General features: G+C 42.2%; 1 protein-coding gene across 1 annotated transcript in view; it reads right to left on the reverse strand.

The window, feature by feature from the left end:
- Positions 1-1,630: 1,630 nt before the first annotated feature.
- Positions 1,631-24,447, reverse strand: part of SLC13A4 (solute carrier family 13 member 4) — a 107,004-nt gene continuing 84,187 nt past the window's right edge. The window contains exons 13-16 of the mRNA XM_077469207.1: positions 24,297-24,433; positions 21,024-21,185; positions 17,076-17,213; positions 1,631-8,479 (exon numbers count right to left, since the gene is read on the reverse strand). Of these exons, the coding sequence (XP_077325333.1) occupies positions 8,342-8,479; positions 17,076-17,213; positions 21,024-21,185; positions 24,297-24,433 (575 nt within the window). The 3' untranslated portion in view covers positions 1,631-8,341. The remainder of the gene's footprint in view (positions 8,480-17,075; positions 17,214-21,023; positions 21,186-24,296; positions 24,434-24,447) is intronic.

Consider the following 24,447-nt stretch of genomic DNA (forward strand, 5'->3'; position numbering starts at 1 on the left):
TTAATTCTGAGCGCACTCCTGTGAGTTTGGAGAGGAGGTCAACAGACGTGTGTAAATTCTGACATGCTGGCTTCTAACCCTGTTTCTGCAGGTGAACAAGGTGTTGCGGGTGTTTTCTGTGTGCCCATGTACACAGCTGCATAGAGATCAGTAAACTCCTGCCTTATTTATCTGTAAAATCAAAACCCGAAAAATCTGCTTTTTCGGGTCTGCATATGGACCTTATTTAATGCTGTTTGTATGTAAATGTTTACATGCATAGAGTGTAAATGTACTGTATTGAAGCCACTGGCATCCCAGCAATGAATGACGCTAGGTGGCAATAGCTGCCTGCATTCTAGCAGCTAAGAATGCTAAGCAACAATTGCTGCCTGCGCCCTAGTAACACAAGATGCTAGGCTTCCATTAACGTCTGCATCCTAGCAACCAATAGGGTGCATTAACCACTTGAGGCCAAACCTTTTCCTGACATTTTGCTGTTAACATCAGTATTGTTTGCTAGAATATTATTATCATCATATATAGTCGCACCCACATTACATATGTGGGTGCGACTTGCTCTCTGTCCCTCTGGGCTAGCATGATATATATAGATATAGAGATAGATATCTATATCTATTATCTATCCTATTACAAGGAATGTAAACATCCCTTGGGGCTTTACCTATCTCGCTGCCCGTGTAAAAAAAAAAAAAGATTTTGTGGCAAGCTGCACGTAAAAGAGGATCGCCCACTGTGCAGAAAAAAAATACCTTTTTACCGTCAAAGTAGGTGGACATATATCCATGGTGGGCGATCCATAAATGGTTAACACACTAGGCATGTAAACATTATTATGTTACATGCACACCACATTTGGACAACTTAAATGCAGGATCTTGCTGCCAACATTGCAAAACTCCATATACCCATGTGCATGTAGCCTAATGGCATGGAACAGGGATTGTCTTCAAACTCCCCCTACCACTAACACTACCCATATTATTGCAAGCATGTACAAAGAGCTTTGTACTTTCAGTGTAAACCAACTGTAATTGGTTTTTGTTTAGTGAGGGTGCTGACTGCATTTCCTGACACAGATCACCACCTAGTGAAGTGCTTGCACAAAAAGGTCCCAAAAAATTGGCATCAAATTCCTTTCAATAAGATTAAAACTCATTGCAATGACTTAGTTTCTCATTAATCCTTTTTCTTTCCTCCTTCTTAAGGTGCCTGACCTATCAAAAAAATTTGAAAACTTCAAGAAAGATCTGGAAGCTAAAAAGAAACCCCCGAGCGACAAGTCTTAGTGCTGCATCTTGGCCAGGAATCCATGTGTCTCTGGTCTACATCTCTATATATCTGTAAGCTCCTTGGAACGGATGGCATTGAGGACGTACGCGCTCGAGAACTATATTATTCAGTGTTGACATTCTTTCCAGCAGAAATGTCTTTTGTGGGTCACCCTACCCCCTTGCCCCAACGGAGTGCATATTGCGGTTGACTCTGCGATGGGAAAAGTAGATAAACTTTAGGCTGCATCTTTCGAAAGATAACTGCCGCTTTTTAGCTTTAGAGGGTTTAATAAAGTACGATAACTAACTGTTACTATAAAAACAAGGTGTCATTTGTTTACATTAAAAATTATCACTGTGTGAATTGTGAGTTCTAAAAAGTCCAGTAATATAACCCAGAATGCAATTTAGATACAGTACAGCCCTGTGATCAAATAATGCTTATGCTTTTGGAGCACTGGATTCCCCAATTTGGCTTTTTTTTTTTTTCCCTTCACAGTGTAGAGGAACTTCTGAGAGAGGTTTCCAAAAGGCAGGACTCAAATACACAAGAAACAGTTGGCCTCTTGGATCAATGCATTAAAGACATCCAGATATAACAATTTAACGTTAATAAATTCAATGCATTTTCAGGTTTTAATACATCTGCTGCCAGTTTTTTTTACTTTTCTTTCAATTTTTGCACACATTTTAGGCCTGAAGATCAGTAAAAATTCTCCTCAAATTATATCTTCTGAAAATAGAGACCCTGGAAAATCATGGTTGTTGCAATTTTTAAGTTGCATGATATTAGCACAGTTGTTTATCAAACCCATATTTTCAGGAAAAAAAGAAATTACACTAAAGTCAACTTTAGTGCACAGAAATCTATTACTCAATCGGGGGACACTTCCTGCATCATTATAATGGTGAACAAAACTGTAAGAAGTGCCACGTGCCACATTAACCAAGCAGGTAGACCTGTTTTCGGGTTTATCTGCGTCACATGCTCCAGTTTCTATTTCCGCGTTAAAGGCGTCGTAAAGACAGAAGTTTCTTTTGTCTTAATGCAGTCTGAGAGGGGGCGGGGCCAGGTCGTGGCTCTGTATAAATGAACACAGGGAGCTTTGGCTCGGGTACCCCCATAACCAGCTTCTTGCTGTGGGGGCACTGAACAGGAGGGAGGGGCCAGGATCACCGAAGAGGGACCAGAGAAGAGGATCCGGATTGCTCTTGGCAAATCCACTGCAACAGAGCAGATGTTTGTTATTTTTATAGGGGGGGGGGAAGAGACTTTACAATCACTTTAACTATAAGCTAGTGTAAGTCTTCACCTGATTAACCACTTCAGCCCTGGAAGGATTTACCCCCTTCCTGACCAGAGCACTTTTTGCAATTCGGCACTGTGTCGCTTTAACTGACAATTGCGTGGTCGTGCGACGTGGCTCCCAAACAAAATTGACATCCTTTTTTTCCCACAAATAGAGCTTTCTTTTGGTGGTATTTGATCGCCTCTGCAGTATATTTTTTATTTTTTGGGCTATAAACAAAAAAAGCGACAATTTTGAAAAAAACGCATTACTTTTTGCTATAATAAATATCCCCCAAAAATATATAAAAAAAAAATATTTTTTTTACCTTAGTTTAGGACGTATTCGAAATTTTTTGGTAAAAAAATCGCAATAAGCATATATTGATCGGTTTGCGCAAAAGTAGCATCTACAAAATGGGGTATATTTTTATATATATATATATATATATTTTTTTACTAGTAATGGTGGCAATCATCGATTTTTATCGTGACTGTGACATTATGGCATACACATCGGACAATTTTGGGACCATTGGCATTAATACAGCGATCAATGCCATAAAATTGCAAGTGGTTAACCAAGGGAGCATTAACGTGTTAAAAAAAAAAACCTTGTTAATATGGAATGGGAGTTCTCAGCAGACAGCTAACATTCCTTTCTCTGCCCATGCAAGAAAAACCCTACGTGAGCAGATCCTGAAGGGGATGAACAGAGATTAGCACATGCAGCTCCAGCTCTCTGTGCTGTGACCGTCGTGGACACGGCAGAACAGAGAACCGATCACTCCCAACAAATAAAGGGGCCCCTTTGTGATAATCACTTCAATTAGAGCTATATGATTCTGGTTAAAATGAGAATCGCCCCTTTTTTTTTTTTTTTTTCCTTGCTTAGAATAAAGATCACAATTCACATGGCTTAACATCATCTTTTTACATTATGCAAAAGAATTGGGCTAATTTTACTGTTTTTATTTATTTTTTCATTCATTAAAGTGTGTTTTTATTTATTTTTTGTTTTTTTTTCCCAAATAATTGCATTTGAAAGACCGCTGTGCAAATACAGTGTGACATAAAATATTGCAACAACTGCCATTTTATTCTTTAGGGGGTCTCTACTAAAAAATATATATATAAAATGTTTTTGGAGGTTCTAAAAAAAAAAAATTTCTAGCAAAAAATACTGATATTAACATGTAAGCTACAAGTGTCAGAAAAAGGTTTAGTCTTTAAGTCAGGAGTTTCAAACTGTCGGCCTCCAGCTGTTGCGGAACTGCAAGTCCCATCGTGCCTCTGCCTAGCAGAGTCATGCTTGTAACTGTCAGCCTTGCAATGCCAATTCTTAACAATTAATTGTGTAGCTCTAACTTCAATACAGAGCACTGTCGCCCCCCTAGGAAAAGTGTATTAGGTACACACCGCTCTAAATGCAGCCTGCGCAATCCCGAGCCATCAAGGCAAACCTGGGTGCCTGCTTGGTCCGCAGACAGCTGGATACATTTGAAGAAAGGGAAAAATGTGTGGCATATCCAAAGATAAAAGTATTTAACTTTTATGCTATATCCATTCAAAAGTTACATGAAGACATACTTTTATCTGTGGATGTACTGCATGTTTTTCTTTCTTCACTTTCACTTCCTTCCTGACGAGGCCAAATTTTCAGCGTTGTCGCAATTCGAATGACAATTGTGCAGTCATGCAACACTGTACCCAAAGAACTTTTTTTTTTTTTTTTTTTTGAGACAGTGCTTTCTTTTGGTGGTAATTAATCACTGATGTGCGCTGATGAGACTGCACTGAAGGTCACTGATGAGGAGGCATTAATATGCGGCACTGACAGGCTGCACTGATTATCAGGGCAGATGTCCCCACTGAGGAATGCTGCTTTTCTGCTCTCCTCTCACGTTGTCAGCGTGAGGAGAGGAATACTGATAACCAGTATTTCCTATTTACACTGTGATCAGCTGTGGTTGGACACAGCAGATCACATGTTAAAGAGCCTAAATCATAGGCTCTTTACCATGATGAGTGATGCTCTGTGTCCAACGGACACTGCCCACCACCAGTTGCCACGCTGCGTGCCCTGTTCTGAAGTCCATCATATGACATCCAGTCAGAACGTTAAAGCCACCCCACCTGGCCGTCAATCCACTATAGGCCAGGTGGGATGGTGTTATTTATGAGAAACATCTGCTCCTTTTCTAGGTTTAGAAGTCACGAAAGCATGGTGCTTACACAACCTTAATTCCCCCCAATTAGTTGGTAAAATATAATAGTTGGGGTTTCATTGAGTAAATAGATACCAAACATGTCAAATGTTAAAAGTGCACGTGCCAGTGAACTGGTGACAACCTACAGTGTCCTAAATTGTTTATAGGCAATACTTTAAAAGCCATTACATCTCATCAATTTAAAGTTAACTGAACAACGGCCCTATGAAAACCTCCCTATATGAAAGCATTGGAGAGACATCAGGGTGTTGGTGGCAGCAAGAGGATTAAAAGGCCCCCTTTCATCAGGGCTTTAGGCAGCACTAAACCCTAACTGGATGAAGGTCTGGTAAACCACTGTATATTATAAACGCCTATAATTTATTATTATTACAGGTACCTTTATAGCTCCATCAATTTACGCAGCACTTTACATATATATTATACATTTACATCATGTTTTTTATTTTGCTATATGTTTTCCTTTTTTCTCTGAGCTGCTGATCCATTTCAGCCCCTTCCTGTCTGCATATCATTGCTTTCCACCAGCTTCTTGGTAGTGACAGATGTAGACCATGGCTGCACCATGCATGTTTGCATGACTTCTTTTAGAATCCACCAGGGGTACATGCAGCATTGCAGGAGCGCAATTGGGAGCCAGAGACAGAGCATTGTTACCCCATAATAGGAAGTGTCTGAACAGGGACCTTTGTGGTATGTTCACCAGGGATTATTTTAATGAAAGCTGCAGATTTTACAAAGCGTGAACATGGCTTCACATTTCATTAACATGTTAGAAATGATATCAGATTTCAGTGATAAGATTTAGCTTTACTGTAAATATGTAGAGCAACATAACAACTGATCTGCTGTTGCTCGGATCACTGTTTTAGCTGTGAAGAAGGAAGCCCCTTTAGAAAATCTAAAACGTATTGAATATTTAACAGAAAACAGTAAATTATAGAGTTCAATATCTGTGTGGCTCTCCCTGCTCTGTATTTTTTGATGGGTATATATGGAACCCTTTGCATTTTAGCTACCATGTGTGGCCTCTTGTCCACTTGTTAAGCAGCTCATTAACTTAACTTAGTGTCCATGATGCTCTCGACCTTCTCCAGCAATGTCCTCATAACTACGGCTCTAGGGGACTTTGGGATAATGATCAAATAAAACAATAGTATTTACAAAACAAGTAAGCTTTGTTTTCCATGGATCTAGAACAGGCAGGTTTTCAGTGATGGGGAACAAGGCAGCTCCAACGACAACACAGCTCCACTGTAGTGTGCAATTCTTCCTGACTTTACCTTCAGCCATAGCCAAAAGTTTTGAGAATGACACAAATATAAATTTTCACAAAATCTGGTGCTTCAGTGTTTTTATATCTTTTTGTCAGATGTTACTATGGTATACTGAAGTATAATTACAACCATTTCATAAGTGTCAAAGGCTTTTATGGACATTTACATGAAGTTTATGCAAAGAGTTAATATTTGCAGTGTTGACCCTTCTTTTTCAAGACCAATTTGTCCTGGCATGATGGAAATCACTTCTGGGCCACAGCCTGACTGATGGCAGCCCATTCTTGCAAAACCAATGCTTTGTGTTTGCCATAACTTGTGGGGGGATTTTTTTGCTCACCCACCTTTTGAGGATTGACCACAATTTCTCAATGGACTTAAGGTCTGGATAGTTTCCTGGCCATGGACCCAAAATGTTGATGTTTTGTTCCCCAAGCTACTTAGTTATCACTTTTGCCTTATGGCAAGGTGCTCCTTCATGCTGAAAAAGGCATTGTTTGTCACCAAACTGTTCTTGGATGGTTGGGGGAAGCTCTCAAAGATGTTTTTGTATCATTCTTTATTCATGGCTGTGTTCTTAGGCAAAATTGTGAGAGAGTGCGCTCCCTTGGCTGAGAAGCAACCCCACACATGATTGGTCACAGGATGCTTTAATGTTGGCATGACACAGGACTGATGGTAGCACTCACCTTTTTTTCTCTGGACAAGGTTTTTCCCGGATGCCCCAAACAATTGGAAAGGGGTTTCATCAGAGAAAATTACTTTACTCCAGTCCTCAGCAGTCCAACCCCTGTACCTTGTGAAGAATATCGGTCCGCCCCTGAAGATTCTGCCCTTCTTGACACCGGACCATCCTCCAAAAGTCTCCATCTCACTGTACGTGTAGATGCACTCACCCCTGCCATTCCAGAGCAAGCTCTGCACTGGTGGTGCCCCGATCCCACAGCTGAATCAACTGTAGGGGACGTCCTAGCACTTGCTGGACGTTCTTGGATGCCCTGAAGCCTTCTTCACAAATGCAGTGGAAATGTTTTTAAGGGGATTAAGTTCATTTTCACGGCAAAGAGGGACTTTGCAATTAATTGCAATTCATCTTGCCACTCTTCATAACATTCTGGAGTATATGCAAATTGCCATCATAAAAACTGACACAGCAGACTTTGTGAAAATTAATATTTGTGTCATCCTCCAAAATGTTTGGCCACGGCTGTATTCTGTTTTGTAAACCCATAGCCAGCAAAACCCTTTATTTAATGCCTTTCCCAGAGAAAGAGCTAAGATGGTCATGTGACACAGGGGAGGATCAGTGTTTTAAGTAGAGCTGGTTTGCAAAACTTAACTCACCCCAAACTTCTTCACTAGAGACCATGTGACGTGTGACTACATTAGTCTCTGGACCCATTGGCCAAAGGAAGTCTGGAGCAGTGGTTTCCCCCAGGAACTGCAAGCATTAAATAAACCTGTCATAGGTGAAAAATGTAATCCTCACAAAAGTGATAGTTGACTGGCTTATGACTGATAGTTTCTTTAATATTTTAAGATTCACTGACCTGGAATAAATATGCAAATCAAAAAAGTTGGAAAAGAAAACAGAAGAGTTTGTCTGCATTCCTGTTCCATGTCAGTGATTCAAAGTACTGAAGCAAGTGGATCAGCATGATAGCCAAGTGGCTAGCATTTGCAGGAGAGAGCAGTGGTGGCAGCATTTTTCTGATGACTGGTTTACTTTAAATGGCTGCATTGAGTGGTGGAGGAGCAAGGGGACGGTATGCTGGGGACTTACCCGATTACATCAAACCTGTTGCTTTGTTCTGCATAGACAAATATACTTGTTTTAAATTTCTATGCATTTTGAAACTAAAAATGAATGTCATAATTTACGATTATATTCAGTCTGCTTAAAAGGGACCCTGTTAAAAAGAAGAATACCTGTGTAAGAAGTATAAGATAGAAGCATCATGTCCAGGGTAGAGAAACAACCTGCTCTGCAGTTTTTCACACTGGTGTTTTGCATTTTGATAGAATCCTTTAAAATGCTACTTGGACACTAGAAAACGGGCCCCTACAAACTGGTGTAATGGGGGGTGGGGAATGTAAAGGGATTACATTTAGGTCATACAAAAGCAGACAGCAGCTGTCGGTGAAAATGAGTTGTCCTTTGGTGTGCAGCTCTCTCGCAGGCCTGTTGGGAACTCCCTGGTGCTCTCTGTTCTGCTATTGCGACACAGATGATCCAGCAGTCCCGGTCGACCCCTGGGTACCCAGGCCGGGTCACAGGTGCCCTGTGATGTTGTGAATCATTGCCCATTCTGGGAATGTGTCCAGCTGGAAGAGGCTGATGCCCCAGGTGTTAATAGCCACCATGATGATACTCAGACCAATCAGGTTCACTCCTAGGCCTGCCTTCACCTGCAAGAAGACAGCATTTAGAAGGAAGTATACAAGCTACAGACTTCAGTGTAGTAAAAGAACATAAGTAATAAGACCCCTTTCACATGGGCTGGATCCAGTTTTGCTCAGCAAAGGATGCATCTGCTGATCCCCTGCTGAGCTGTCAGGAGCTGCTGGATGACAGGTCTGTGACCGCTCCGCATATGCAGAGCAGACACGGACACACCCTGCTCTCCTCTATGGGCAGTTGGATGTAAAAAGACCGGCCGTCCTCTTACACCCAACTGCCATCCCATCCGGGCAGGCAGAGGGGAATGAATCCCCCTTCTGTTTGTTTTTATTGGATCGGAGGTAGCCGGGTGTCCGTTTACATCCGGCTACCCATAGAGGAGAATGGAGGGTCCAGTGGAGTCCTTCTGAAAAATGAACAGCGATCAGCCCCCCACGTGAAAGGGGCCTAACAGCAGCTGCCATACCGAAAATGATCAATCCTTAATCCAATATGTAAAACAAACAATGAGTGAAGACTCAATCTTCTAAAACTCAATTCTCATTCCCAGGGCAACAGAGATATATAAAAAAAAAAATGCCTAGAGACAGGCAGTCTTATCGAAACGCATCGGAATGGTGTTGTGGTTATTGGTGTGGCAATACCCACAGAATAGATTTGAGTTAAAACTTCTAAATTCTACACTGCCACATAAGTCGCCATTGTGCTGCTACCTGGAGCTGTGACAGCATTCAGTAGTTATGGCTTTCTTTTTAGCATCTTGATTTCCTGTCCTAGGGCCTAAGGATTTGTTATTTACTATTTTTTTTTGGAATTACTTACTTTATGCTTGCTAGTAATTAATGATTGAGGAAGAGTGGACTAACGCAGAGGAAAGGAGAGAAGCTTACCTAGCTGGATTGTGAAACATCTTAAAGGATTTGTTACCCCAACACATCATATTCCTGATATGTATGAGACAGTCTCCTGTTCCCTTTGTATTGCTTCCTTTGTGTGACATCCCTGGAGTTCCTGCGAGTCCCCTTGCTTTCCTATTAAAAACTGACCACACTAAGCAGGACAGCACACTGTGGTCAGTTCTCTAACTATGCTGGGAACTCAGTATACTCTCCTCCAATGATCAGACTTGTCCTGACATGCCCCCACCCTGCACAGCCATTGACTGGGAAGATCGGTGTGATGCTGCTTCCCCTCCCCCCAGCTCTTATGCAGCTGAGAACAGAGGGAATGTTATCACTTATAAAAAAAAAAGAGAAAAAAGGTATTTATAATGTGTTTTTTTTATATAACTATACAAACATGTTTTGCCTTTCATTTTTATTTTAAACTGAATGGGTGATCATTTACAATCACTTTAAAGGGTTAGTTCACCGTCACAATAAAATGTACTCATGAATTCCAACATCCTTAATAAACTATATAAAAAAAACTCTGCTCCGGTTTCTAAATAAAGACATCTTTTCAATGTCATACCTGTAGGCCATGCACAGACTCTCCCAAGCCTGTCCGAAAACCTCCTAGGTAGGCGACCATTCCCCTACCCTGCCTAATGACAAAATATGCCGTACATGCTGAAATGCATGGGCAATTGTATTGTAAAGATGAACTAACCCAATATTATAATATTGAGCAGAAGTATGTAAGGGCATTTACTTTTTTTTGTTAATCTGAGAATTGAGTTTGACACCTGAGGAGAGCACTAACTGATATACTGTTTTAAACACTCAGAACTAAAGTGTTACTAAACCCACAACAGTAAAATCATTTTGTACAGTGCATATAAAAAGTCTACACACCCCTGTTAAAATGTCAGGTTTCTGCTCACATCTGGTGGTTTTGCCCATTCATCCGACCTTATTGGCTAGCTATCTTACACTGGGTAAAGGAGATCCAAGGTTATGAGATATCCAATGACCCTTGGGTCATACTACTCCATTGTACAGGCTCACCAGCAGGAGCTTATAAAAAATCAATAACACCACATTTGCTTAATGCAGCAAAAGCACTCATCCCACTTTATTGGAAACAACCAACCATACCCTCATTACGCCAATGGCTATCAGAAGTAGGCCACACATACTACATGGAAGATCTCATTTACTCCCTTAGGAATAAGTCAGACCTGCTAAAGAAGACATGGTCCTGCTGGTTCGCCTTTAAATATACATCCGCATATACAAATATTATGTCTCAAGCTAAGTGAGCTATGGTTTTTGTGACACCCTTAACTCTCTAAGGAGATCAGACCGAGGCAGACTACCACCCCCTCCCCTCCTCCCCAAGTTCACCCTCATCTCTCGCCCTTCTTTTCTTTCTCTTTCTTCTACCTCCCCACTTGTTCTCTACTCTGTGGACTATACAACTGTTAAATGTTTTTACGAGAGACCACGTAGTGAAGTCTTTGTTGACTAAACCTCATGTTGGCAAACAGCCTCAACATTCCGGATCCTATAAATAATTTCAGAACTTTTTCCACCTTTAATGTAAACTGTACAACTCAGTTGAACAACAAACTGAAATCTTTTAGGTGGAGGGAAGTAAAAAAAAAAAAAATAATAATATGGTTGCATAAGTGTGCACACCTTTAAGCTAATACTTTGTTGAAGCAACTTTTGATTTTATTGTAGTACTCATTCTTTTTGGTATGAGTTTATCAGCATGGCACATCTTGACTTGGCAATATTTGCCCACTCTTCTTTCCAAAAACTCCAAATCTGTCAGGCTCGGTTCACATGTAAAACGGATCCGGTCTCACAGCAGGTGTTCGGTGCATACTGATTCACCGTTTCAAGTCTGATTTCAGCCCGAATTTTGGGCTGAATTTGCACCTGAAACGGACCAAAAGATGCACCGGACCTGCTGCAGAGATATGCGAACGGGCTCCATAGGGAGCCGGTCAAAATTTCCTGCTATTGTGAATTGAATGTGAATTGAATGTGGCAAACTACATTCAATTCGCAATGTTGTGAACCCAGCCTTAGATTGTGAGGGCATCTCCTGTGCACAGCCTTTTTCAGATCAGCCCACAGATTCAGGTATGGGCCATTCCAAAACTTTAATCATCTTCTGGTGAAGCCATTCCTTTGTTGATTTGGATGTATTATGTGGGTCGTTGTTATGCTGAAAGATGAAATTCCTCTTCATGTTCAGCTTTCTAGCAGAAGCCTGAAGGTTTTGTGCCAATATTGACTGGTATTTGGAACTGTTCATTATTCCCTCTATCTTGACTACCCTGTTCCAGCTGAAGAAAAACAGCCCCAAAGCATCATGCTGCCACCAACATGCTTCACGGTGGGTATGGCGTTCTTTTGGTGATGTGCTGTGTTGTTTTTGAGCCAAACATATCTTTTGGAACTATGGGCAAAAAGTTCAAACTTGGTGTCATCAGACCATAACAGATTTTTCCACATGCTTTTGGGAGATTGCAGATTTTTTTTTTTCAATATTTAGTTTGGATGTTTTTCTTGGTGAGAAAAGACTTCCATCTTGCCACTCTACCCCATAGCCCAGACATATGAAGACTACGGAGATTGTTGTCACATATACCACCCAGCCAGTACTTTCCAGATATTCCTGCAGCTCCTTTAACTACTTACGGACCGCCCGCCATCGTTATACATCGGTACTTTGAAGAGGGATATCGTTGTTATGGCAGCAGCTAGCTACCATAACCTCGATATTCTCTTCTTCAACGGGTGGTCTGCTTTCAGATAAAAGTGGTCTCTGCAGCGGATTCGCCACAAGATCACTTTTATCGGTGGTGGGAGAGGGCCGCTGTGCTCCGGTGCCCTCTGCCACTTACCAGAGCCGTCGGATGCGATTGTATCCTTTTCCGTGTGTGGTATGGAGTTGAGTGAGGGGAAGATGGCCCCCACCCATCTCCATACCCATCTCCCACCCATCTCCATTGCGGAAGCAATGTCAAAACATCACTTCCACCCATAGCTCTTAAAAAGACATTTTTTTTAATTACTTTTTTTTTATTATTTTTGCATTGTAGTGTAAATATGAGATCTGAGGTCTTTTTGACCCCAGATCTCATATTTAAGAGGTCCTGTCATGCTGTTTTTCTATTACAAGGGATGTTTACATTCTTTGTAATAGGAATAAAAGTAACACAATTTTTTTTTTTTTTAAAGAACAGTGTAAAAATAAAAGGTAAAATAAATACCTGCTCACGCGCAGAAGCGAACGCATATGTGAGCAGCGCCCGCATATGAAAACGGTGTTCAAACAACACATGTGAGGTATCACCGCGATCATTAGAGTGAGAGTAATAATTCCTGCCCTAGAACTTCTCTGTAACTCAAAACATGCAACCTGTAGAATTTTTTAAACGTTGTCTATGGAGATTTTTAAGGGTAGTTTGTCGCCATTCCACGAGCAGGTGCAATTTTGAAGCCTGACATGTTGGGTATCAATTTACTCGGCGTAACATTACCTTTTCTAATATAAAAAAAAATTGGACTAACCTTACTGTTGTCTTATTTTTTTTCTTCAAAAAAATGTGCTTGTAAGACGACTGCGCAAATATGGTGTGATTGAAGTATTGCAACGACTGCCATTTTATTCTCTAGGGTGTTAGAACCCCCAAACATTTTTTTATATATATTTTTTTTTTCTAAGTAATTTTCTAGCAAAAAAAAAACAGTTTTTAACTTGTAAACACCAAATCTCAGAAAGAGGCTCGGTCCTTAAGTGGTTAATGTTGCTGTAGGCCTCTTGGCAGCCTCCATGACCAGTTTTCTTCTCGTCTTTTCATCAATTTTGGAGGGATGTCCAGTTCTTGGTAATGTCACCGTTGTGCCATATTTTCTCCACTTGATCACTGTCTTCACTGTGTTCCATGGTATATCTAATACCTAATGCCTTGGAAATTGTTTTGTAGCCTTCTCCTGACTGATACCTTTTAACAATGAGATCCCTCTGATGCTTTGGAAGCTCTCTACGGACCATGGCATTTGCTGTAGTATGCGACTAAGAAAATGTCAGGAAAGACCTACTAAAACAGCTGAGCTTTATTTGGGGTTAATCAGAGGCACTTTAAAATGATGATAGGTGTATACTGACTCCTATTTAACATGAATTTGAATGTGATTGCGTAATTCTACAGCTACATCCCCAGTTATAAGAGGGTGTGCACACTTATGCAACCACATTCTTTTTTTTTTTACTTTTACTTCTCAGCCTAAAAGATTTCAGTTTGTTTTTCAACTGAGTTGTATGGTTTATGGGTCACATTAAAGGTGGAAAAACTTCTGAAATGATTTATCTTTGTCTCATTGTTTTGCATCACAGAAACTTGACATTTTAATAGGGGTGTGTAGACTTTTTATATGCAGTAAAGCATGGTTGTTATACTCACTGCGGAACCAAAGGGGTTAATCCTCTGCATTGTGTAAGGCTGAGTTCACACTGATGTGAATTGGTTGTGGATTTTACGCATCCAATTCACATGACAGGAGAGTGTGACCGGTTCACACACCTCTGTGGCAGCCGTGGTCCGAATTACAGAAGGGTCCTGTGTGTTTTCTGGTCTGTTTCAGGTGCGAATTCAGCAAACAATTCAGACCTGATTCGCACCTGAAATGGTGAACAGGGACGCACCGGACCCCTGCTGTGAGTTGTGGCAGCAGCTAGTGTAAAGCTATTTAATCCTGTCTTCTCTGATCCTCCCCTTGTTGCATTGCCCCAAAACATGTCTGGATAAGACAGTAAATGTATTCAGGCTGCACATGCTCAGTTTTCTGTGTATTACGAGTTTTTTTTTCCTTTGGCCCTGTGCTGATCACATGCACTTTCCCATCAGCACTGCCCAGACAGAGGATCAGGGGTCCTGCATCCTGATAGGACAGCCAGTGCAGTATGAAAACTCCCCCTACAAGCTTTAACCGGGCACTGATATAATTCACAAGACTGCTATATACTGCTGATGAGAAAAGGTATTTAGCCATTTATATTTGCTATAAGAAATTGCATTTCTGTGTACTGTGTGAGACCACATAAAGTGAATGCAGGGTCCTTGGTTAGGCGTGTTCGCAAACCGCATGTGCAGAGCCTGCCAGGTAGTCGACACTGTGGAGCGCTAATCACAAGCAGTGAGACATTGTCCCGATGTGCGGCTGCAGAGATCTGGAAATGGCCCACTGCTTATGATTAGCGGTCCCCAGTGCTGACTTCCTGGCGGGCTCTGCACGTGCTGTTTGTGAACACGCCTGAGCTCCTCTTTAGTCCTGGGTTTAGTAACACTTTAAGTGTACAATAAAAGGGGCAGTCCACCGAGAAGTCTATTTGGTTATGGATGGAGCCTGGCAACTGTGACTTATATCATTTATGGGGCTCAATTGGTGAGAATTCCAGACCATAGTTTTTCTATTTTATATATCAATTCAGCAGGGAAGAAAACCCCTGATAATAGCTACAGCATCCTTTTACGCCTTGTTCCCCACAACAACATTGGCCAAAAATCCTTTTGGATGGGGGGATTCCCTCTCTCTACTCTCCCTATTATCGACTCGCACCGTATGTTACTGGAACAGGAATAGAGCAGAAATCCTCTAATGGAGGATGTTCTGGTGACAACTAAAGCCTGTTTCACACAGGTTTCAGCTTGTATTCGAACAGTGTGAACAGCAAGCTTTGACAAAGAATTTGCAGAGCTTTCAGCAAGCTTTTTAAGTACCAATCAGCTCCAGTTTGTTAATATTGAACATAGATCCTTGGAGTGTTGATTGCCACTTTAGCAGGCTTTCAACAAGCTTCTAAAAGTTCTGAAGCCTACTAGCAGTTTGTTTAAAGTGACAAGCAACACTCCCATTAGGATCTGTGTTCAACGTTTACAAACTACAGCTGAATGGTACTTTAAAGAGGAAGTAAACCCTGATGGGTTTACTTCCTCTTTTTTTCCCTGCAAAGGTAAAGCATAATGGACTACTATGCATCGCATAGTAGCTCATTATGTGTCACTTACCTGACACAGGAGCCAGCGAAGTCGCCGCTGTCCCCTGTAGTCCGCCGCATCCATGTTGCTTGTGGCGTCTCGCAGCTCCGACGAATCACAGCGGCGCAACCGCGATGACGTCACTCCCGCGCATGCGCACGGGAGTCGCGCCTCGCAGCTCCGCCGCTGTCATACGGCGAAGCCGCGATGACGTCACTCCCGCGCATGCGCACGGGAGTCGACAAATTTGGCAAATCCATTCTTGGATTTGCCGCATTTACTGCGCATGCGCGCCGCTGTCTACGGCGCATGCGCCGTAGACAGCGGTGCCCATTTTCGGGCAAATATCTCCTAAACCATATAGGTTTAGGAGATATTGCTTGGACCTACAGGTAAGCCTTAATCTAGGCTTACCTATAGGTCCAAGTTGTTTGGAAGGGTTTACTTCCTCTTTAAAAGCTTCAACAAAACTTGCTGAAATCTCTGCAAATGCTTTGTTAAAGCTTGCTGTTTCCACTTTAACTTATAAAAGCTGAAGCCTGTGAAACAGGCTTAAAGCGGGGTTCCACCCTAAAGTGGAACTTCCGCTGATCGGAACCCTCCCCCCCTCCAGTGTCACAATTGGCACCTTTCAGGGGGGAGGGGGGTGGAGATACCTGTCAAAGACAGGTATTTACACCCACTTCCGGGCATAGACTCCCGTGGGAGTCTATGCCTCTTCCTGTCCTGCCGCGCTGTCTGCTGGGACACACACGGGTCCCAGTGACAGCGCGGACAATTCCTATTGCGCTATGCGACTCACACATGCGCAGTAGGGAACCGGGAAGTGAAGCCGATTCGCTTCACTTCCTGATTCCCTCACCTAGAATGGTGGCGGCAGCAGCCGAGAGCCGAGCGATCGATCGGCCTCGGCATCGCTGGACCTCGGAACAGGTGAGTGTCCATTTATTAAAAGTCAGCAGCTGTAGTATTTATAGCTCCTGGCTTTTAATATTTTTTTCCCCAGTACAGTCCCGCTTTAAGAGATCATTTCCCTCTCTTTGGAAAGCTTTCCTCTCATGTCTGTGGGGCAGAAAGTGAATGGAAATTTCATAGACAACACAAAGGAAACCCAACAACACCCCCCGCACCCCACCCGAACGCTATCTAAAATAAAATCTGAATTGTAAACTTAGAACTGTAAGGCCAACCTGTCTCCTGAGCTCAGACTATTTACTGATACTCTGTCTAGGCTGTGGCGAAAGTGGATAAAATTGAAATAGCTTTTAGGCTCCCTTCATACTAGTGCGACTTGTCATGCGACACAAAAGTCGTATGGCAGGTCGCAGTCCATTGATTTCAATGGCACCTGGTCCAACTTAATCACAGCAACTTTGAAAAAGTTCCTGCAGTACTTTGATGCAACTTTCTTGTGACTTTGCCAGAGAGTGTAAAGTTGCACTCAAAATTGCATGACTTTGGAGTCGCACTAGTGTGAATGGAGCCTTAAAGAGACTCTGCCAAGGGGAAAACCCAAAACCTTTAAATACCTCAATTTATACCTGCAGCAGTTTTTTTTTTTTTTTTTTCCCCATGCCAGTTTATTTTATGAACAATTGTACCCAGCTTTAGCGGCTCAGGCACCAAGCCTTCAAAATAGAACATTTAGATTGTATATTTCTTACCATGTCCTTTATCTGGCAGTGGCCGTAGTTATATACAATTGCATTTGGTGGATTACCCACAGGAAGCATCACAGCAAACGAGATGCACATGGTGACTGGTATAAGGGTGTATAAAGGATTAATATAAAGAGCCTCCGACTGAAAAAGAAAAAAAAGAAAAATAACAAAAATGTAATCTCTGTTCAAATCATTTGCAGTAAAAATAACATAAAGAGGTAAAGTGTTGAAAGAGGTGGTGTAGTAGTAATAAATAAATAAAATAAAACACAAGAGCTGTAGTAGCAAAAATCATGACCATCACATTGTATAGTGTGACATAATTGTTTGTACTGCTGCACATCGTTACTCTATAGCAGGGGTGCCCAACCAGTGGCCCGCGGAGCCCCCTGATGTGGCCCGTGACCTCCTGCTCTGGGATGGCGGGTTGGCAAGCCCAGATTGTGGGTTGCCAATCCGCCATCCCTGAGCACCAGTGTTGTGAATAAATCCACTGGTAGAGCTTCTGTTAAAAAAAAAGAAAAAGCCACTGGTAGAAGAAGCAAGCGGTTGCAGAGCCACATAAGCCAATGCTTCCTGTATAGCACCAACTCCTATCACAGGTGGAGTGATGCCAAATGCAATCTACCTGGGACAACAGCCAGCGATACCTGAATGGAAAGGGAAGTTTATTACTTAAATCACAGTGTATATATGGACATATCTGTTCTGCGGTGGTTACTTGGCTGCTTTCAAACTGATCCGCAGGTGCAGCGCAGAACACCTGCGGGTTACCTGTACTGAGCCATAGACTTCTGTTATTACCTGCAAGTTTAGTGCGCTTTCAGAAAGTGCACCACACCCACAGGATATAATAGAAGTCTATGGCAAAGTACAGCTAGCCTGCAGGAAAGCCTCAGGTGCACTTGTCTGCACCCTCTGTGTGGGTAAACCACAGCGCATCAGTGTGAAAACAGCCTTAGGCCCTATTGACACTATTGGTCTGACCCTCCGTTCACCTCTATCGAGCCGCAGATGTAAATGTACTTGTGGCCATTTACACCCCACTTACCTCCAATCCGATCCATCCCCTTCTATCTGGGCAGATGGGATCCAAGGACCCAAAGAGTAGAGTGGGTTGTATCCGTGTTGGCTCTGCATTTGCACAGTGGACATGGAACTGTCATCCTTCTGCTTCACTCATTGTGGCCCGCGACCGGTTACCAAATCGCTTAAGTGGCCCTCGCTCTTCATAAGGTTGGGCACCCCTGCTCTATACACTAAAGACTCTTTCACACGAGCGCCCCGATCGAAACCCACCTGTCCATTTTTCAGACGGACCCTCCATTGTCCTCTATGGACTGGAGGATGTAAATGACTTCTGTCCATTTACACCCAGCTACCTCCAATCTGATCCTATCCAGCAAAAACACAAAGAAGTGGATCCAGTCTCCTCCATCTGGCCAGATCGAATTGGAGGGCAGTCGGGTGTAAACGGACTGCTGCCCCGTTTACATCTGACTGCCCATCGAGCAGAGAGGGTTGTGTCCATGTCCGTGTCTGCTCTGCATAAGTGGAGTGGACATCTACCTGTCATCTAGCCGCTTCCTTCAGCCCAGCAGGGGATCAGCGGACAGATCTCCTGCTGCGAAAAACAGAATCGGCCCACGTAAAAGGGGCCCAATACAAACTGTTTTGAGGTTTTCTTTTCTTTTTTGCAGAACTACAAATAGCTGTCAAGAGACACTCTGGGATTTATACAGCCTGATTATACCAACAAGAAATGAATGTCAGTTTGTAACTCTAGCTTTTATGAAAACACATCTCGGGGTATGGTCTACTAGGCATTCAAGTATATCTCAAGGCAGAAGCTTTTTTTTGTTTTTTTTATAGTTTGGGGAAAGATCAGAGCCCCTGTTGGGTTTTAACTGCAGTCCGGGGCTCTGTTAGCTGTACCCGCACCCCCTGTCTTGAGATCACTACACAGGAAGCGAGGGGAAATCTGCAATAGGTAAAGTGAGGGATAAGCTCTGTAATGGAGCCCAGGATAGCAGTACAAACCTGACAGGGGTTCTAATCTATTCTGCTTATTTTAAAAAATATATATCTTTGGTTAGCTTTGCCCCCCAGCAACCTTTCTAGCCTAGGCCAGAATTAAGTCTTCTATGCTCTGAAGCTCCCTGGATTTGCACATCATATAATCCAGGATGCTTTATACCAGCAGAAAAAGGTAAGGGGGGGGGGGAGTGAAGTTCTTCTTCAAGTTTCACTTTAACCAGTTCCCTAGCGCCGTATAGTAAAATGATGGCGGCAGGAACCCTTCCTCCCTCCGGGTGGATGTCATGACATCCTCGGCTTCCCGGCATGCTCATCACAGAGCAGGGACATGGATCTGTGTGATCCATTTCCTGTCGGGAGAGGAGAATCGATCATATGTTCCTTGAACAGAGGAACACCAATCGGTTTCCTCCCCTCATCAGCCCCCCCACAGTTAGAATCACTCCCTAGGACACACATTTAACACCTTCAGTGCCCCCTTCCTTGCCAGTCACATTTATACAGTAATCAGTGCATTTTTATAGCACCGATCGCTTTATACATGTCAATGGTCCCAAAATAGTGTCAAAGAATCTGTCCGCCGCAATGTCGCAGTCACGATAAAAATCACAGATCGCTACTACATTAGTAGTAAAAAAAAAAAATTATAATAAAAATGACAAATCTATCCCCTATTTTGTAGATGCTATAACTTTTGCGCAAACCAATCAATATACACTTAATGGGATTTTTTTTTACCAAATATATATAGAAGAATACGTATCGGCCTAAACAGGAAAAAAAATATAATTTTTTTTTTAAATGGGATATTTATTATAGCAAAAAGCAATATTGTGTTTTTTTTTTAAATTGTCACTATTTTTTCTTTATAGTGCAAAAAATAAAAAACGCAGAGATGATGAAATACTACCAAAAGAAAGCTCTATTTGCGGGGAAACAGATAAAAATTTAATTTCGGTACAACGTTGCATGACCGCGCAATTGTCATTCAAATTGTGACAGCGCTGAAAGCTGAAAATTGGCCTAAGCAGGAAGGGAAGAGGAGCTCCAGGCTCCTTCAGAATAATAAAAAAAAAGGCCAGCAGCTACAAATACTGTAGCTGCTGACTTTTAATATTAGGATAATTACCGGTTCACAAATCAAATCCTCACCAGAGCCCATTTTTCAATTGGCTCTCAGGTGCTGCTGCCGCCATTGCGCCTAAGGGAAACAGGCATGGGAGTTTTGCGGATTCACAGCCGGTTCCCTACTGCACAAGCGCAAAGCGTGCTGCGCTTTGTGAATGGCCTGGCAGCAGGGAAAGGAGGAGGGGGCTGAGTTTCCCGCAGCAAAATCAACCGGAAGTGGGAGTGGGTTCCTGTCTAAACCAGGTACCTGCTCCCCCCTCCCACCTGAAAAGTGCTGAATGTGGCAGGGGGGGGGGGGGCAAACAAGCAGAGCTTCCCCTTTTGGGTGGAGCTCTGCTTTAAGCCCTACCACTTATATAGATTTTTATTCTGTAATCTTTATTCAAAAGTAATTTTTTATACATACTTCCCACATCCACATTTAACCAGTCATCCCAACACTTAACATAGACATTTTATTTATACAATGCACTACATTTCATTTTCTTCCCTACCAAATTGCTTTTCCTGCTTTTTATTTAATCCACATTGTCCTTTTGTACTTAATAATAAAAAAAGATAACAGGAAAAAAAATACTTTCAGCTCATTATTAAAATAGAAGCAAAAAGAGCTTTTACGTCATTGGTTTTACCTTTATCCATATATCCTACTTTACCCTTTATATAGATGATTAGAAATCCAGATATATGATTGGAATGTGTTTATATAGTGCAAAACATTTTCAGGTCCTATATTGCATCGCTCTCAATAAGTAATAAAGCCAGTGTGGGTTAAAAAAAACTTACCAGGCTGCATAGTATGGGCAAGAAGATGGTGATGGTGGCCGGGTTACTGACAAATTCAGTCACTCCAGAGACAAGAATGCAGGCCAGGAGACTGACTGCCCAGGATGGGAGGCTGCTGAGACATTCCATCTGCCGGCCAATCCAGGTAGAGAGTCCTGACGTCTGTAAGGAGCAAGGAGGAATTAGTGTTACTAAACCCACAACAGTAAAATCAGTCTGTATATGCAGTCAAGCATGCTGGTTAAACTCAATGTGGAACCTAAGGGGTTAATCTTCTGCATTGTGTAAAAAGGCTGCTATATCTTGTATGCTCAGATCCTCCCCTCCCTGCACTGTCCCCCTGGACAAGTCTGGATAAGACAGAACCTTTGGCACAGGCTGCACATGCTAAATTTGGTGTGTATTGGTAGAGCGTTTTTTTTTTTTCCTTGGGAGACTGCATGTGATCAGCACAGGGCCAATCGGCACTGTCCAGACAGAGGGTCAGGAGCCCTGCAGCCTCATAGGACAGCTCAGTGCAGTATGAAAACTCCTCCTACAAGCTTTACCAGAAACTGATAGAAATCACAAGATTGCTATATACTGCTGATAAGAAAAGGTATTTAGCAGTTTATATATATTTACTAAAACAATTGCATTTCCATGTTCTGTGTACTGTGGGAGACCAGATATAGTGAATGCAGGGTCCTGGGTTTAGTAACACTTTAATTAAAGATTAAACAAATCCTCCTACCTAAGTTGTACCTGCCTGTCTGCAGCCCTGTCTTCTCTACATCCGTTAAGTCTAGAATTTTAAAGCTTGTCTGAGCTGTCAGGAAAAAGGGTTTGGAGTGCTGAAGTTACACCCTGCAGAGCTCAGTGATGAGAGCTCAGAGAACTGATTGGTGGGAAGGGACACCCCCCCCCCCCCCCCCTCCACACAGCACACAGGAACAGAGCTAAGGCTGTCAATCAGTTGGAGATTCCTCCCCTGACAACTTTTTTCTCTTGATGTCAGGAAATGATTCATGCAGTTAGCAAATGAAGGAAGCAGCAGACAGAAATTACATTTGGTGCTCTTAATAGGGACAAATACACTATAGAAGGATATGCTTTGTTCATATGCCTTGTCTGAGCTAAACAATGCTCAGCATATCAGCTGTGAAAAGGGCAATGGTTTCTCAGTTGGCACTTTTGAAAATATAATTTTTTATTGACCTTTAAAAATCATAACAGTTGTGATATTCCTCAACGTGAATCCACATTCATGATAATCTATCTGCCATATTTGAGACTGGGTTCACACATATCCCCTTGCAATTTGGAGCAGTTTTGTATTTTTACTTGAATTTGCACCTATACTAGACCCAAAATCACACAGGACCCCTTTCAAAAACTGACCGTGGCTGCTCCGCACATGTGTGAATCGGCTCCCTTGAAAGCTGGTCCAATTCACATATTATGCGAATTGGATGCAGTTAAAAATGCATCCAGTATGGGAGCGGGTCCTCCAATCTCCAATAGATATAGGGGACTGGTAAGGCTTGGAAATCAGTTTCAAAAAGTTATTTTAATACAAATACACTCAAAGCCGCGTATAAGGTTCTTTTCAGGTTGTACTAGGTCCCTGCCTGGGTTGCCCATGCTTACCTGGGGAGTATTGGCAGATGCTTTGGCAACTGTGGGCAAAAGGCAGATGTCCTGCATACCTGGTGGTCCTGCCTGAGACTGGTGGGGTTCTGGTCCATGGTTTTTGGTCTGCTCCAGACCCTCTTCCATATAACGGTCCACAGGGACGCAAAGGTGACCCTATTGCATTGCCCAATCCCCAGCCTATACACAACCCAGCAGAAGCTGGCTACTTATATTTTTGTTTCTGCTAAACGGACCATAGCCCAGGCCTGCAAGACTCCGTGCGTTGCCTTTCAAGGGTCCAAGTCGCGTATGACTGCCTCGATGCTCCATGAGCAGATGTCTAGCATTGTGAACGACTCACATCCTAAATTTCTCAAAGTCTGGGAACCTTGGATTTCCTATGTTTCCCTCGCTTCAACCAGATTGTTCGGGCCTTCTCTGACTGCTTCCGACGGCATATCCGAGGCTGAGTTTTTTTTTCCCCTTCCCTTTTCTCCTTCCTTCTCTAGACTTTGACTTTCCCTTACTCATTAGTGGGACTGCTTTAGCAGTCCCACTATTGTTATTAGTTTCTTTATTTATTAGTGGGACTGCTTCAGCAGTCCCACTATTTTTATTCGTTTTTTTTTATTTATCATCATCATCATCATCATCTTTTTAATTTCATTATTCCGTACGTTTTTTGGCTCTGCGTAACTTCTGCATACTTTCAGCTATTAAAGCCATTCAACTTTTATCATGTTCAGCTCTTTCAGCTGATGATGGGACTTTTTCTACTATTTATACTTTTTAAAATATTAAGCTTTTTAACACTTTTTGTTTAACATTGAAGTCAATGAGAGCATGCTTAAAATCTTTAAAATCTTCTTCCGCTACCAAATGTTTCAGCTCCTTCATACTTTCACCTACAGATGCCAAACAAACTTTAAAATGTTCAAAAAATATTTGGCTATCTGACTATATGTTTTCAGTTTGATATCTTTTACAGTTTTTGTGAAAAAGCTGTTTAAGTTTAGTGATCATTTTAGAAAATTTCATTAATTTAAGGCATTCAGGTTTTAGTTGTCTGTTTTGTTTCCATGGTTACCAAAGCTTCTTACACACAGTGATGGGCAGTGGGGGGAGGCAGCTGGAGCATCTGAGATTACAGAGCCCGGAGGCCGGGGGAGAGCACAGACACACCATGTACTGATTTATAATAGAGGAATATGATGGGGCAGTTTTGATACTATTCAGCATTCCCACGCATTTTCTCCAGGAAATGCATTTTCTAGTTCCTACCTTATTTCTGGTTCTTCTTTTTTCTCATTCTTACAGATGGCATCCCTTGGGGTTGGTTTCAGGAATTGAGCCACCCTGGGATGTCTGTGAGTAGGCTTATGGCACACGGCCTTTTTTTCCCTTCCTTTTTTTTCCCCTTTTCTTTCCATTTTGCATTAATTATCCTCCAATATCATCACAATTGTATGAAGATTTTACGGCTGTTATGCTTGTATTCATTTTCTGTAATACCTTATCATTCTTTAGCCCCTCGCTCTACCTATATGCTTACTTCTTCTTACATTGTGGCATAAAACCAATAAATACATTGAAACCCAAAAATGCATCCAATTCGCATATATGTGAACCAAGCCTAAAACGGTAGATGCCAGGAGTTACCTTACAGCCAGCTGCCAGGGCGTAGCCTCCTCCAACCAGCACTACAATTTCCCAGGGCATATGTTTCTGGAACTCCTGCCAGGTCAGCATTGGTCCACCCAAGTAGGGCCCGTCTTCATCTTTGTCCTTGCCATTTTCTAAAGAAGGAAAA

The sequence above is a fragment of the Lithobates pipiens genome, unplaced genomic scaffold (assembly GCF_037356315.1).
Source record: "Lithobates pipiens isolate NorthernLeopardFrog02 unplaced genomic scaffold, aLitPip1_a1.2 Scaffold_8, whole genome shotgun sequence".
Classification (NCBI taxonomy): Eukaryota; Metazoa; Chordata; class Amphibia; order Anura; family Ranidae; genus Lithobates; species Lithobates pipiens.